The 16,811-nt window shown below is 34.4% G+C and overlaps 3 protein-coding genes across 6 annotated transcripts; 1 reads left to right on the top strand and 2 right to left on the bottom strand.

Annotated features, from left to right (window-relative positions):
• Positions 1–1,081: 1,081 nt before the first annotated feature.
• LOC100119102 (protein EFR3 homolog cmp44E) lies at positions 1,082–10,630 on the top strand. Of its 2 annotated transcripts, none has more exons than XM_001599832.6 (14): positions 1,082–1,339; positions 6,400–6,476; positions 6,656–6,771; positions 6,864–7,026; positions 7,227–7,379; positions 7,457–7,786; positions 7,875–8,010; positions 8,087–8,358; positions 8,446–8,618; positions 8,706–9,066; positions 9,142–9,341; positions 9,658–9,757; positions 9,850–10,005; positions 10,083–10,630. In XM_001599832.6, exons 1-14 carry the CDS (start codon positions 1,258–1,260, stop codon positions 10,233–10,235), a joined length of 2,472 nt encoding a protein of 823 aa, XP_001599882.1. In that variant the 5' UTR covers positions 1,082–1,257; the 3' UTR covers positions 10,236–10,630. The 2 variants fall into 2 exon arrangements, with proteins under 2 accessions (XP_001599882.1, XP_003427397.1); XM_003427349.5 differs by lacking the exon at positions 1,082–1,339 and adding an exon at positions 5,800–6,309 and having other exon boundaries at positions 10,083–10,516.
• Positions 10,631–10,671: 41 nt separating this feature from the next.
• On the bottom strand, positions 10,672–15,766 carry LOC100119136 (peptidyl-prolyl cis-trans isomerase FKBP1B). Its single transcript, XM_008212535.4, has 6 exons — positions 15,630–15,766; positions 12,721–12,844; positions 12,522–12,571; positions 11,882–11,929; positions 11,618–11,804; positions 10,672–11,271 (listed from the first exon to the last, which is right to left on the bottom strand). Exons 3-6 carry the CDS (start codon positions 12,556–12,558, stop codon positions 11,217–11,219), a joined length of 327 nt encoding a protein of 108 aa, XP_008210757.1. The 5' UTR covers positions 12,559–12,571; positions 12,721–12,844; positions 15,630–15,766; the 3' UTR covers positions 10,672–11,216.
• LOC100120185 (transmembrane protein 68) lies at positions 13,048–16,260 on the bottom strand. Of its 3 annotated transcripts, none has more exons than XM_032599518.1 (8): positions 16,089–16,260; positions 15,630–15,826; positions 15,189–15,241; positions 14,956–15,085; positions 14,773–14,867; positions 14,258–14,619; positions 13,979–14,182; positions 13,048–13,893 (listed from the first exon to the last, which is right to left on the bottom strand). In XM_032599518.1, the coding sequence occupies exons 3-8, from the start codon at positions 15,235–15,237 to the stop codon at positions 13,744–13,746; spliced, it is 990 nt and encodes a 329-aa protein (XP_032455409.1). In that variant the 5' UTR covers positions 15,238–15,241; positions 15,630–15,826; positions 16,089–16,260; the 3' UTR covers positions 13,048–13,743. The 3 variants fall into 3 exon arrangements, with proteins under 3 accessions (XP_032455409.1, XP_016840903.1, XP_032455410.1); XM_016985414.3 differs by having other exon boundaries at positions 15,904–16,110; XM_032599519.1 differs by lacking the exon at positions 16,089–16,260 and adding an exon at positions 15,964–16,079.
• Positions 16,261–16,811: the final 551 nt, after the last annotated feature.

The following is a 16,811-nucleotide window of genomic DNA, read 5'->3' on the forward strand; positions in this document are numbered from 1 at the left end:
AAAACAACAAAATATACGTTTGATAAAATTTTGTTCTTTTCACGTGAATTAAAAAACAAAAAATATTTACAATATACACTATTTCTACCGAAAAATATCATATATATACCATACAAAATCACTGACCAAAATTCATGACATTTTACTATATAAATAAGTGTTTTTAGTCACTTGCCACGGCTTTGTGAAAGATCCGGACCGTCTTCTTTACTCTACCCGGGCTTAAAATGTACCTTAAACATGCCCCCTCAGACCTGATGAAAGACATTTTTTTTAAATATTAATTAAATGTTGTTACCAACAAGTACAGTGTGAAAAATATTAATTAAATTTATTAGCTACATATACAACGTATGGATAATAATATTTAATTAATATTTTTTACTCTTCGTAGGGACCGACGATATATATGTCACCTGTGTGTAAGGGCAGCATTGCCACGACAAAACGTCAGAACCAGAACTCGCCTACCAGGGCTAGAGAGCGGACGCACATTGTAACCTCCATTATAATAAAGTATATGTTTTATTCGTACAAACATTCCTGGAGTACATTTATGACAGCAACGTACATCTCCTTATTTCACTATAAATTTTATTACAAATCTACATCAGACAGTACAAAAGGATTGTCCATTTACCACTGTAATGGAAGACAAGTAGCTCGAGGAATTTATGGTAAAAATTATGGTAAAAAATGAAGTGAACCAAGAGTTTCTTTCAAATATATATAAATAGCTCTTCATATTGTTATGTCGCGTTCGAATTTCGCGTTACATAAACCTCGATATCGCAGACGTCCAAAGCGTCCTAACGTTATTACGCGAGTATATAGACAAATAGATCAACATTTTTTTCAAACAAGGTCCAGCGCTCCGTACAAGTACGAGCAATGCTGAAAAAACATATGTGAGAAAGTAACCTGTTCGAGCGCATGCGGCGACGGCCGCGCGCGCGCACTGCAAGACACGAAGCGAGGCGAGGGAAGGGTAGCATGTAGAAGTGCAGTACTTTAGTTCATAGTTATATATAAAAGGGTGCGCGAGTTAGGGTTGGCTCGGCTACGCTGCCGTATGCGGGTCAGTGGAGCAGAGGCGCGCCTGTGGGCCGAACGCGCCGCATGCTTGCTCAGACTTTCGCCGCGGCGGCGCACATGCCGTCCCGCGAGGCAGGAGGCTGTTCGCGAAATCCCGGAAAAGAGGACGCCAAAGCGTCGCCAAGGAAGCCACCATCTGCTAGACGAAGCTAGAGCAGAGAAATGGCCCTTATCAGGTGTTGCTTCGAGGCCGAGGCGCCAGACATTTTCGAGTCTGTCGTGGGCAAGTGCACCGATCCAGGATGTGAGTTCAGCCGCAGCTGCGCATTCCTGTATCTATTTCCTCATCTTATCGTATTTCTTTCCCGCGGATCTCATTCATGCGCGCATCGGACCTGCCGTATACACTGCACTGAACACAACTCGCGCTACGCTGCTCCTGCTGAAGGCGCAGCACGTTTTATTGATTCTCTCTCTCTCTCTCTCTCTCTCTCTCTCTCTCTCTCTCTCTCTCTCTCTCTCTCTCTATCTCTCTCTCTCTCGCAAAACTATCAGCTTCTCTGCGCAAGAGCCGGCAAGAGCTAATTATATTAGCACTTTTGTAGCTCACGCGTGCTTAAACTTTACATCGTGCGCCTGTTCAAATGACACATTGACGTCAAAGCTCGAAATAATGCGTTGCTCACGGAGAAAAAAAACGTTGTGCTTACTCAAAATTTAAGTAAATGTAACCTAAATTTTCCAGTAACGGCTGTTAAGTAAATCTAACTGAAGTTGCTCGCGTAGTTTCAACTGAATGAACAGTTCGGTAACTAACTCTAGTACTAAATAAAATTACGAATGAAAATTGCACGATAGATATTATTACTATGCTCTACATAGCCTTAGTCATAGTTGGTTTGTAAAACCAACAAAATAAGGCCATATAATAATATAGGAAGACCATTCTTGACCGTTCCGCGAAGGAGACTCGGACTGAATAGTTATGAGCACAGGGAAGGGTGATTGGCGCAAATATCACGTTATTTGTATCTCGTCTCCGATGAGACACACTATATTGCGTATTTATGTATATCTTTATTTCTCCCTCAGTCTCTCGTGTCGCACACTACACCATATTAGTATACTTATAGGTTAGGTGCGCCGTTCCTCTTCGCTGTCGCACGCATTCAAGTCGATTTTACTGAAGTCTGTGCAGTAGCATCTACTGAACTGCTTTACTTAATTAGCTTTAGTCAACGCTACTGTTGTTTTTCTCTGTGCTCACACCAACCGTGTCAACTTGTTATTCTGTGTCTTTTGTTTATCACTTATATTATGCCGCCGAATGGATAAGCAATTTATTTTCTTTACGTCGGCGAAGAAGTTTTGGTCTAAATATTATTTCAACCTGTCGGGCTGACAACTGACCAAGCAAATAACGAAAATTAGTACGTTTATCCCGTGAAAAAGTGGCGAACCTTGCAAAATAAGCCGTCATCGCGCATAGGTAGCTCGTATGCATTCGACTTTATTGACGAAAACTAGTATATTTTAGGCTCGCTGTGTATAGACTAGTAAATTTAGCACGCCTGCGTCGAAGACTAATATGTTTGGTACGCCTGCGTCAAGAACTAGTAAATATATTTGGCAATTTTTTAAAATTTTCTAAATTTTTTTAATTCTGTCAAGTTTTGTCATTTTTACGATGCCTATATACAGTGTACTTATTCTTTGTTAGAAGCGACAAATCACTTGAAAACATTTTTATGTACACTGCGCGTGAATTGATCCACGGTATTATTACTGTCGCCATGACTGCCGCTATGACAGCTACATGAAAACTCCTCCTTTGTTGACTATGGCCATGTGGTTTTTTTGTGACGGTCAGATTTGGTAGCAATACCGTGGATCAATTCACGCGCAGTATACGTAATTACTGTTCTTTATAGATGCGGCTACAACTGTATATTCTACATTCCAAATTCACCATGATTGCTTTGTTAAAGTATAAGCTTATTGTATAATGTATAAAAGATTTTAGTGGTTTCTCCGCATATCAAGATTAGTTATAAATCCGCATATGTTATGTTTGCCAAAGGCCTCTTCAGACAAGCGAAGAATTCCTAATCTATATATACAATTCTCGAGTATATATGGTTATGTTATTAAATCAGCAATAAATGTACCAATACATACGACTTTGGCAACATGCTTCGACATACTTTCATGTTCTGTTAAACATATTTCGATGAAAATCGATCTATGTTTCAAATTAATACACAATGTTTTTCTTAGAATTTAATTACTTGATGGGAATGGAATCGGGCACTTTTTATGCGCAAGCGCCGTATAAAACTGAACCATTTAAGACAAAAGTATCGTATAAAATTTGATAGCACAGACTGCTAAAATCCGCAAGTCTCGCCTATTCGTGACTAAAGTAATCCTTATTTGCACCGTGAGGTTAGCACACGAGCGTAGCGAGTTAGCAGGCGAATTAGCAGCACGAGCGTAGCAGGTTAGATTCTAATCAAACAAGATATTATTACAATACAGCTTTTCTTATAAATCTACGATATCTATACATGTTGGTAAAAACATCTGGCCAACCACCTGTATAGCGTATGTTCCACGATTTTATTCCAATAACTTTTCCACTTTGAACCAAAGGGCTTCCACTATTATTTTTCCCAATAGGCGCATGAAATGGGCCTTTTTTCATGCCTAAAAGTAGCGTAGAAAATCGTCCATTCCAAGCATGTTATAAAAAGTTTGAGCTCAAACGGGGAAAAGATACTTTTTCCCCTCTGTTAATACCCGTTTTTCAAATATCTCTATACATATACAATAATACAATTGAAGTAGTTGACGCTATCGTTAATAATGAAGAATCGTCTATAATGAGAATAATATCACAATTCAATAAGTACAAGAAATGAACAATAGCTGTAATACAAGAATTTCTAATTTTTATACACGAAGAGTTGGTTACATTCCTTGTCAGACTGTATAAAGCTAAGACAATTAAGCATAACAGACTCCAAGGTTTACAAAATATTTACATACTCAGCAAATAAAAATCCTTATTGGCAAAAAAAAATCTTTAGATTATTTTTATCCGAAAACTTTTCGATCTACAAAGAAATATGAAAAAGCAGCTGTTGCAGAGTATGAGAAGCTGACACAGACAACTATACATCGTCGCTCCCTACGAAGAGTAGCACTGTTGAAATTTCCCGTCATAATTAGCACAACTCATTTTACGCAAGCTAGACTAACACGACTCGCACATTCCCGCGAAAACTAGCACAACTTAAAGTTTAAACAACGAATTTCTATAAAAACTTCCCGATTTTTGCGAAACTGTCCCTAATAAACATTTTTAAACATTCACAATTTACAACTTTTTACCGAATTTAAAATTGTTTTCCCAAATACAATAGTTTTTTACAAACATTTTTTTAAATTGTTCACTTTTTTTAGAAAGTTCCGAGACTTTTTAAAACTGAGGTTTGTCTGTCTTTGTTCAAGGTTTTCATGAACTTAACCAACCCAATAACCCAATAAAAACATAAAATACTCACATTTTAAGTAATATAAAGTCGCATGTTGTGCTAGTCTTCGCGGTAAATACATGAGTTGTGCTACTTTTGGCGGCAATTCTGAACTGTGCTAGTCTTTGTAGGGAACGACGAAATGTGGTTGTGTAATAGCTAAATCTAATGCTTGGATGACATATATCGTTCTGATGGACTTATTATTAAGTATTACTGCCAAGTACAAATGGGAATGTCAGTTTTAAATGTCAAATCTACAGATTTCATTATTTATGCTACCTGTATTCTCCACTATATTTGTATGAATGAAAGGGAAAATGTCCCAGATAATAAAAATACATAAAAACGCGTTATCAATTACTAAAAACATTGTATACAATTATTTAATCAAACCCTTTATTTATATTTATGTGAGTCATTCGACGAAAAGTCGGACACATTACGGTCGAAAGATTGAGTTCTTGCAATTTTGAGCATACAACGTATAGAAAACATGGGTAGCACTTCCAAACCCTATGCCAACAAAAAGTTACGGGCCAATTACTAATTACCGAAAAACAGACTTTATTGCACTCCGAATTTATTACCTGGCCGAGCGAGCATTATTTTTTCCGGCATAAATGGACAGCCGATTCCGAGATCTTGAATTTAAAAATCAATCGTTTGAAATGATCTTCCTTATCAAGAGTAACGAGCAATTTAAAATAGGGTGAAAATCGTCAAAAATGGGAAAATCTGAGAAAAAAGTAAAAATTCTAGCTTTTCAGGCATTATTGATGATTTTTTTTATCAAGGTCTATAATATGACTCGGCTGTCCAACAAAGCTGGGAAAAATAATAGTTGCTCAGCCAAATTACACGGGGCGCAATGCAGACTATATTTTGGTAATACCAATTGGCCCGTAAATTTGTTGGCATGCGTGGTTTGGAGGTGGCCCCCATGTTTTTTACGTATTGTTAAAACAACATTGCAGGAGCTCAATTTTTCATTCGTCAAGTGTCCGACTTTTCGTAGAATGACTCATAATATATTTTATATTACAATCGTTCTGTTTTTACATTTGAAATTCGCGCCTCAACGTGTCGCAATATCTGTGGTTCTGATGTATGGCGTGCTGCGGGACGCCAGGCGCCTATAAAGCCATAACACACACGCGCGCGCGCGCGCACACGTATACGTACACATATGTATGGAAGTCTCAAAATCCGGAAACGAAAATATACTTGATCAGCGTGATCTGCATCTGCAGGGCATGTGTATGGGAATGTTGAAAATCAACGGGACATTTTCAAGAACAACCGCTAGGTGGCCTTGCGAACGTTTTTTTCCAGCTTCTGGCCCCATCAGCTCAGTCAGGTTCGGAGCCCGGGCGGGTTCTGATTTCGAAGTTTCGGACCTCCGCCTCGCGCCGTGTTCGCGCTCGCAACGATCGCGACGACGGTGCGGCGGTGGAAACGTGGGTGGAAGTGTGGATCGAAGGAGGCGCCGCAGCGCAGGTGACTCCGCGCATAAGTACATCATAAAGACTAAAGGCCGACAAGGCTGCGCCTCAGGCCTCAGCTCAGCATCTGTCTGGCCTGGAAAAGAGCTAAAATAAGCCCTGGCGCGGAATAACATAATCACGTCGCAGTTTACACCTCTATTATAAGCTTTTTTCGTCCCGTTTCTCGAGCACCCATACTACAACGACTTAACGCCCCTACGAGAACCAAACGATATTTGCCAACATGTTCAGTAATGTCAAAAAATAATAACCTGTTAAAACTTCAACCTATATACTTTATCGTTGGCCAATCATTAACTATTTTATTGTTTATTTTTTAGGCTGCTGTTGGTGCTGTTCGGCACTACGACCAAGGTACAAACGATTAGTGGACAATATTTTTCCTGTCAATCCTCAGGTAAAGTGACATTTCATGGCTTTTAATTCTAGACTAGACTGTTGTATGTCCCATAATGCACTTGTGTGATAGGGTATTTTTACGACTATCTCGTTTAAATATTGGTTATGTAAACAATGTTAATTTTTTTTAACATTTTATATTAATTTTTAACATTAATTTTTTTTTTCATATTTTAGGATGGGTTAATCAAAAATAATATGGAGAAACTGATGTTTTACTCATTGAGTAGTCCAGAAAAGTTGGATCGAATAGGCGAATATTTGTTTCAAAGAGCTTCTAGAGATATTTCTAGGTACGAACAACATTTTTTGAAATTGCAGTACTCTTGCAAGTTTTATGAATGTCTTGGGTAAAAATCAAGTAACAATAACTGTTCTATTTTAGACGCAGAAATGGGTTTGTTGTTATCGCCATGGAAGCTATGGATCAATTATTAGCTGCCTGCCATGCACAAACTTTAAATCTGTTCGTAGAAAGTTTTTTAAAAATGGTTCAGAAGTTATTAGAATCAACAGATCCACAGTTGCAAATTCTGGCGACCCAATCGGTGAGTTATTTAGCCATGTATATAAGAAATATTTTGAAAATGGTCATTTTTCCCATGTGCCCAATAACAATTTTTCTACTGTATACTAATGTTTGACAATGCAAAATTGCTTTTTAAATTTTGCTACCAAGCAACCTGTGTGACCAAAGAATCTTTATACATGCATTAATTCAGTTGAACAAAATGCTTTCGTCTTCCAGTTTGTTAGGTTTGCCAACATCGAGGAAGACACGCCATCTTATCACACACGTTACGATTTCTTTGTATCAAAATACTCTTCGATGTGTCACTCCAACAATGATGATTCCACAGTTCGAAAACAGATTCGGCTTGCAGGGATTCAAGGACTGCAGGTAATTTACAATTTCATAAAATCTTTTTTATTTCAAAATGAACCACTGACTAATATTGTTACATTTACAATTTGCAGGGTGTTGTGAGGAAAACTGTCTCCGATGATTTAGTAGAAAACATTTGGAATATGGTACACATGGATAAAATTGTACCTTCCCTTTTGTACAATATGCAAAATGCAAGATATTCCAATAAGGAAAATGCGACTCCAGAGAGTCCCACTGAAGAAAGGTCAGATCCTCCACAATTTGCAGAAACTTGTATGAGAGAATTGGTGGGGCGGGCATCATTTGGTCACATTCGTTGTGTTATAAAGCCTGTTCTCAAGCATTTGGATAACCATCAGTTATGGGTTCCAAATTATTTTGCTATCCATACATTTAGAATAATTATGTTTTCCATTCAAGTAATTTACTTTACAAAAATAATGTTGTTTACAAAAATATTCTTGACTAATCATGATAATCAGATGTTATCTTTGTTTGGAATTTTAGTCTCAGTATTCATACACTGTTGTTGAAGCTTTAATGACTCATTTAGATGAACACTCGCAATCTTCTCCAAAAATTCGTACAAGTATAGCAGATACATTATCAAAGATTATTTCTATTGCTGCTGGTGAAAGTGTCGGTGTGTAAAATATTACGAAAATAAGAAAACTTTTAATTTTCGCTACATGAACTTTCATCAATGTATCATATTTTAGGGCCTTCTGTATTGGAAATCATTAGTTCCTTATTGACCCACCTTCGAGTCAGTGTATCCAGAAATCAGTCATCTACTAATGATGAGCAATTATATCAAGAAGCACTTATCAATGCACTTGGTGAATTTGCTAATCATCTTCCTGATTATCAAAAGATTGAAATAATGAAATTCATTATGAGCAAAGTGCCATATGGAGAGCCTGATTCTATTACGTCAGCTGGAAAAGGAGATGTTTTACTTCAAAGTATATTACTGAAATCACTACTAAAGGTAAATGATTTTTTTTTATTTTATTATTAAAGCAATTATTCAGGTGGTAACATTTATATATTTTATAATTATTAATTTTTTTTATAGGTTGGAACAAAATATCAAACTATACATCTTAACACAACATTCCCACCAAGCTTTCTTCAACCTTTGTTGAGGATGTCTTTAGCATCTGATTTTGAGATGAGGCTTCTAGTCCAAAAAATTTTCCACACTTTGATTGATAGGCACAAAAATATCACTAAACTGGCTAAACCGACGTAAGCTACATAAATTATTTTTAATTTAAATTTCTAAGCTTAGCTTATCTAATATTGTATTAATTGTGATGATAAATCTTATTTTAGAGTAAATATTATTGAATTGGATCTTGCCATTGAAAAAGCATCTAGGCCAGATGTAATATTTATCAGAAAACATGGTCCAGAAATTTATATGGCTCTGTATGAATCGTTAGAACTTACAAATAATAGAGTTGAAAATGTTGAAGCTATTTATACAACCTTAGCTCTTTTGACCGTTGAATTGGCTTCAGAAGAAACAGTATTGGAACTATTACGTCTTGTTATGAGTCTCCAAGATCTGGCTCTAACAAGTATTCAAATGAACATAGCAATCAAATTTAATTTACATTCTACAGTTATCAGTTTATTGGTTTTGATTGCAAACGTTTGCAACATATCTACTCTTATTGATTATGCAAATAAGGTAACATTCTATAGTAGCTTTAAAATTAATAATCAGCGATACGTCACTTAAATACTAATTTGATTTTTCTTGAAGATTGTGGAATCTCGTTCTAAAGAAGCTACTCATTTATTACCTGACCTACGTTCTCAATACGATCCACATTTGCCATCTCGAATACCAACTGCACTTATAGTAGATCAAACTATTGTAACAGAGTGTCTTAAAGGAGTTGGTTTAGAAACAGGAAAATTGCAGCAGGGATCAGGTTATAGTAGCAGTGCTTTACAGCACAGGTAAATATCTATGTTAGACTATTTTAAAAAGTTGCATGTATTTGAATTTCGAATCGTATTTTATTAATGACATAAAAGTGAAGTGAAAATTTTTTACTTTTATAAATATTCATGATTTAGCAAGTATTTAATTTAAAAAAAAACTGTACATAAGGTATCAGAGTCACTGATGATTAAAAGTTTATTTAGATTTGTGCTTACAATTCAAAGATTTATGTATCTATTATATTTCATAATAAATAAAAGAACTATTTTAACAAAACTTTTATTAAAATATTAGCATTGAATAAAATTAATATGCAACTTTTTATTTCAGGCATTCATGGGTTGACAGTGCTGGACGAAGTTCTTTGGGTGACATCAATGGTGGAACTACTGAGCTAGATAGTGCAGGATCATCTCCTGGTGTACAAAGGGTATTTATTTAAATATATTAATATTTTTAATATGCCTTAGTAGTCTGTCTCGTATAGCCATATATACTAACTATATTTTATATTTTCATCAGAAACTGCCCGGAGAGGAATTAACGTTTGATAGTATGAAGCGTATTTTAACAGAAACAAATAATACCCAAATATTAGAAGAAGAAAAACGAGCACAACTTTCTCAACTATTCAGAAATGCTCCGTTCCATGATCTTATTAAAAAAACACAACCAAAAGTGGGTATTTAAAAATTACTTGTTCATGTTGAACTCAATTTACTCTTATTTTTAATACTTTCATGATTTTATTACAGCATGATGTTTTACAGAGCAAATTATCAGAAATTTTCAATGCTTTAATGATTGAACCTCGCAGTCAATCAATACCAGGTGGAACTCCATCAGATGCCAAACCAAGTCAAACACCGGCTTATGAAATACACTTCCCAGAATTGTTTGTTTACTAATTCACATAACTTTTTTGAGTCAGTAATAATTAAAGCATTAATTTATGCACTTTTTAATAATGATAACAGTAATGATAATAATGCTTATAAAAATTATTTAATTTGTGCATTACTAATATATTTTGGAAGTAGTTAAAAGCTAGACTGTAAATACATTCGTTACAAATGCATATTATTTTATTTTAAGACGATTATTTATTTAAAAAACAATGTGATGTTTTTGAACATAAATGTGTTATATATGTAATATATTATAATGAAGTTTTATGTTAAAAATTGAATTTTGCTTATTCACATATTTACTGTTATTTAAATATTTATATTTGATAACATTCGTTGTCAGCTTGAAAATACCTACAAATTGTAAATAATAAAAATAAACAAAATTATTTTAATGATTGGGTAATTTTATTTAGAAAAAAAAACAAAGTTATCATACTTTGACAGAGGAAAGTCTTTATTGATTTGGTCACATAAGGATTGACGATTACATCAATATTCATTTTATAATTATAAAATATAAATTGCAGCATATTTGAAATTTGTACAAATTGTTGAAGTAAAGATATCAAATTACGAAGTATTAATATGTGGAATGAACACAAATATTAAAATTTTTAAAATGCTTCTGGTTTGTTCTGATTCAATCGCTTATAACTTGAGAAAACTCCATGATCAATTTGTTTTTATAAAAACTGTAAGCCATAAAAAGCTTCAACTGTACAAATGACTTGGGACATTTTTGCTATAGTTAAAAAATGTCCTTGACTTTAATCTTTCGTCTAGATACATTATTTCTGATTTTAGGTTTTTATGAATAAAGCGATTGAATAAACATTGTACAGTGTGCCATCTGCCTTACGACTACTTATCATATAGTCACTTAATGAAATATAAGCGCTGTTTAATTGTCAGGTGCCAAGATGAAATAGTTTGGTCAGTTCAGTGCATGGTAATTATTGCTTCAAGGCAGCACCTTCTTCACTCCACCTTCAACAGCTCAACATCGAAGATAAGGGTAGCATTTGGTGGTATAGTGTATAGTTGTCAAGGAGAAATATTTATCAAATTATAAAATATTACAATAAAGAAAATCAATCTTCAGTATTATACAGTTTTAACATTAAAAAAAAGACTAATTAAATAAATTGTTAAACTTGAATCAAATAAATAGTAGTAATTCTACTCAACCAAAGTAATAATTAAAATTCTATAATTAAGTAGTATTTTAGTTTCCCTAGACACAAAAAAACTGTAGATTGTTATTCAGCTAACTCTACAACTGCAATCAAATTTTAAATGTTTGATATACTTTTAAAGTAAGATCAATACAAAATTAATATATGTGTAAGATATATTATCATTTCAGTAGTAAAGGATATACGCCAGGGTGTCCTCTAGGTCCATAGGCAACTTCTGGTGGACAAGTTAACCTGGCACGCTCTCCAACACACATTTGAGCAACTCCTTGATCCCAGCCCTTGATTACCTCACCCTTGCCGATTTTGAACTTGAAAGGAACTCCACGGTCTCTGCTAGAGTCGAATTTCTTTCCATTAGCCAGAGTACCTAAGTACAAAGTTACATTTAAAAATTAGCAAATAAAATGAGTTGCATGAATAAAAAAACAATCAATTATAGATTACCTGTGTAATGGACAACGACAGTTTGTCCTGTTTTGGGGTAGGTTTGTCCTAAAATTTAAATGTTGCAATTTTAAGAATTATAAGTAATTCATAAGTTTTCATAACAGTCTCAAAACACAATTAACAGTGATTAATATTGCTAGCATATTGCAAAAACATATTAAGATTACAACGTCGAAATCCTCTATATGACAATTTCGATTCTAATGCAAAGACTCATAAGCAAGGCGTGCATGCAAACATCGCTCAATTCGGCTTCAGACTTCGCGGCGGTCAGCCTACTAAAAATAGGCACTACTTATATTCGCCACGGGAAACATGCGGATCGCTAAGTACTATATGTGCAGGAGGAGAGAGGTACACGAGGTGATGTCTGTGCATCTTTGACGGTGACCCGTGGCTGTACTTATGTATACCTATACGACGAGGGCGTCTCTCAGATGGATCTGGATGGGGAAATATAGGTATACATAGAGCAGTGGCGACGAGCATGATACACACTACACAGACGTATCCTAAGTATTGCGGGACTACTTATCGGGCCGGGGAAACAAAAATAGCGAGTGCCGATGTTGAAAGCACGTACTTATGTACTTGTGCGTGCATTCGACTGAGCGAGAGAAGTTAGCAAAATAATTACCGTCTCCGGGAGATAGAACCTCGACATTCACGCCCATGTCTGCGTATTTTCTGAAAAAATAGGCGATATATCGCTATCAGTTAATGCTGGCAAAGTTTAGTGTTGATAATAAACGCACGATCGTCAACACAGATTCACAAATTAACGAAGGCTTAATATTTGCCGTAAAAATAAGTTAAATAAGCTCCGAAAAACTTACCGAGAAAAATGTGCTCTGGTTTTGGCAATAGGGATAGGTATATACTTCTAGACGGGCGAAAGAGAGACGTCCGACTGGAAAAGCCGCCGCCAGGATCGCTGCATTCCCTCGATATAAAACGCACCTATAACAACGTATATATATGTAGGTATACGGCGTGTATGCGGCGATCACGACTATTTATATAGTTAAACCGCCAAAGCCAACTTCCGCTGAAAAACAGCGCTCGATATATAAGCCGCATTTCCGACTTGCCTTGCGCGGCAAATTTAAACTATTCTAAATATTTACTCTCACGCGTTATGCCGACATAATAAATCAAACAAATTTTCTTTCCCCATTTCCTTTATTTTCGTATCCGTTGCATATAAAAGCAATAAATACACTAAAATAGATTATTTAAGTACAAGCTTTTGCACCATACAATATAACTTAAGAGTAAAACGCAACAATATCACCAGTATTTTTTTAGTTGAAAAAACAATTCTGCTCTTGAAAACGCAGAGAATCGTCTTTTTAAATGCATAAAGACATAACGGTATGTTAATCATGAGTTCCTATAGAACTGCTTGCATTCCATTGGAATAAAAATTGACTTTTCTACAGTTTCAAGACCATACTGCTTTTAACATTGTTGGTATTAAAAATTCATAATCGCAATGGAATCACATAATTATAGAACGTGTTCGCCGATATTTATAATATACAATAATTGCACATATCTTTGTCAAAAATATAAAATTGTAAGAATTAAAAAAAAAATGCACAGGCACCACTAATTAAGTAATCATCCATTAACACAATCCATGCTTTGAGTGGAATGTGATGGAAATCTCTTTACACAATAAAACTACAAACAGTTAAAAATATGACAATATTTTTTTTTATAATTAGTACAAACAAGTTTGTAAAATGTTGATAAAATATTCAACACCTTGTATTGCTAAACTTAAAAAAGTCTTCGAAAATGCTCCAATCCCAAACATGTGAGATTCTAAAATTATAATACGATTTTAATACTAATTATTCTCTTTTGTTTTTAACTTTTTCAGTATCTTTCAAATTGCATTCTACTGTCTTATCTAAATCATAAAATCGTTCTACCAATGCCCAAAAAATACTTCCTGGTATTTTTTGATGCTCACTAATCAAGTCATCGAGTGCAGCTGCAACCTATAAAAACAAGTAGTTTAAATTAATAAAAATCCAAAATTATGATGAAAATTTTAAATTAAACGACTATAGACAAAAAGCAAACCTTTTGTTGCAGCTGTTCAGGTGTTAGAGTTCCATCATACGCTATGGGTTTACCAACATAAGTTTTTAGTTTAACTGGGAATCCTCCATAAATTGGAATAAAAGGAAATCTGGTTGCTGCATACAATCTCAGCCATAATTTTCTACCCCAACTTATTGATCGAAAAGCTTCTCTAATATTTTTTGTAAACATTGGAACTATAGACTGCATAAATAAGAAATTAAATTACTATCACATTAATTTAAAAAATGTGATTTCGTTATTACTTTTTTAACTTACCACTTTAGCATCCAAAGCTACTTTTGCAAATCCTAATCTTTTCTTCCACATTAACTGGTAATATGCATCTCCAAATTGAGCTTCATATACACCACCTGGTGAAATAGCAAGCATGTTGCCTTCCTTTAGAATGGAGGAGCATGTTTGGATAGTGCCAGGTATTACTTTCAGAACATCAGAAATAATGGACCAACCAGGGCATTTAAAAAGAAATCTATCGCCCACAGTATGGATAAGTTTTGAATTAAACAGGAATACTTTAGATATAAAATAGTAAAGATCTATTGGTATTGCTCCATGGTAGTAAACAAATAAAACAGGTTCATCCGTTGGAATATTCTCTATCCCAACAACTTTGTAACCTAATGAACACAAAATTTATTTCATTATGCAACAATTTAAAATGTCAACAATTTATGTATCATGAAAAAGGAAACCGGAAAATAAAGAGAAGAGCAAACGAAAAACTAACGGAATAACAAAAACATCTTGATACATTTCGTGGTTCTTCCTACCATGCCATATCCATCCATGTGCGTCCCAAACAGCAGCTACAACGCTTCTTGAAGCATTTCTCCAGTCAGTACCATAGGCACTTCTTAACCTATGCCTGAAATATAAACAAAAATACAATGATTTTATCATTCACTCGAAAAAAATAGCTACAATTAATACTACGTTACAGAAGTAATGCATACCTATGTAGTCTATAAACGTATAAAATCAAGGCAGTTACATATAAAAGTAGAACAATCACCAGTGGAAGTAAAAATGTTATTAATAATGGCATTAATAGCCATAGTGTAACATTGAAGTCAATGTAATCAACTGAAAGAGACAAACAACAATTTATTGTTATAAAAAACAATAATCCATTTGAATGAAAAATTAAAACAAAACGAATAAAAATTAATAAAATATAAACTCTTACCTATCATATCTTCAACAGAATTCCAAACGCCAGACAGTACAGAAATCATATTGCTGTTTGCGTAAAAAAGCCGTGAAAAAACGCAATGTCAGAACAAAAAAATGAAGAAAATCAACAGCAGCAATTTTAAAACAGAATAATGCGTGCTCATCGCGACATTTTCAAGCTTTACGCTCTTGAAACGTCAGTCGAGCAAAAATGACGGTACTTATATATGTGTATCACACTTGAAATAAATTATGCGACTGGCATAACACGTATATTTTAATCGACTTCTCGCAGTCAATCAGCATGTAGGTATATTTATACACTGTTTTTCACTCATTGAGTCTAAGCACTACTTAGCTTTTTTCAATTCAAACGCATCAGTAAACAGGTTATGAATGATTCTACTTACTAAGAGTACTAAGCTAATCATGTTTCTAACGTCTATATACATACACAATTCGCGAAACCTTATCGTATCCATAACATCACTGAGCATTTTTTCTGTTGATCCTCATCATTTCGCTTAAAAATATGGTCAATCATGATGTCACTGATTTTCGAATTTCTTCCGTCTCGCACAATAAATATGTGCTTCGCCTGGATGGTCCGCCTGCGGTCGCCAAGTTCCAACCAGTTCCAACTTTCTAAATCTTCCAGTGAAAAATTCCATTACTTATAATGTTACAATTATTTGATCTTTTTTTCCAATAATTGCCTTATCACTTACATACAGATGAATATGTAATGCATATATATGTATTTGTGTGAATACTTATGTATCATATACCTAATGATGTAAAGGTAACTATAATGACTACTTTCAATATCCGCTAATTATATTTGCATTTAAGTACACTGCAAGTACGTGGAAAAACTATCAACAATAAATTTCTGTATGGTACTTATACGTACTTTAGCGAAGTTGAAAAAGCAATGACATAGGTTCTTTTCAAAATTCATCTTTCCCTAGAAAAAAGATAACGACAGCATGTCAATGTGGCATATAGGTAAGATAATGTTCAGACTGCATAGGTCATCTTCTTCAGCCTGGGGCGCGTATCCTCTAGCTTATATGTGAAATATAACTTTGTGGTTATTGAAGCTATATACGCGCGACATGACTTGTCGGTGTGGATCTTTGTCGATCACATGTTTTGTGGTGGACGATAGACGGAACGCGACCCGTGACAGTCATGACTGTCACATCGCGCGCCAATTATGAAAATGGACTCGACTACAGGCGGAAAAGAAAGAATAATTGAATTATTTTATTTCCTTTTACTAAAATTGACAATGAAACGTTTTAAAAATGTAATTATGAATAGTTATGTTATTAAATAAAAAGAAATATGGATACCTTAGCTCATAATAGTATTTGTAAATTTATTGTATTCCCAGCCGCAATGAAAAAAGTTTATTATAAAGTTTAAGAGCTTTAACAACCTTATACATTATTATTAAATTACATTAATATTGATATATTTATTGTATAGACTTGACAAAGGATAGGAAATAAGTTTAAAGTGAATTGCTCAACAATTTATATTGTTATTTATAAAAGTTTGATTCCTTTATAATTTGAATTAAAAATAAATGATAATTTTTGTATAAAATATCATGAAACACGTGTTATTA

This window comes from Nasonia vitripennis, chromosome 4 (assembly GCF_009193385.2).
Source record: "Nasonia vitripennis strain AsymCx chromosome 4, Nvit_psr_1.1, whole genome shotgun sequence".
In the NCBI taxonomy this organism is placed as follows: domain Eukaryota; kingdom Metazoa; phylum Arthropoda; class Insecta; order Hymenoptera; family Pteromalidae; genus Nasonia; species Nasonia vitripennis.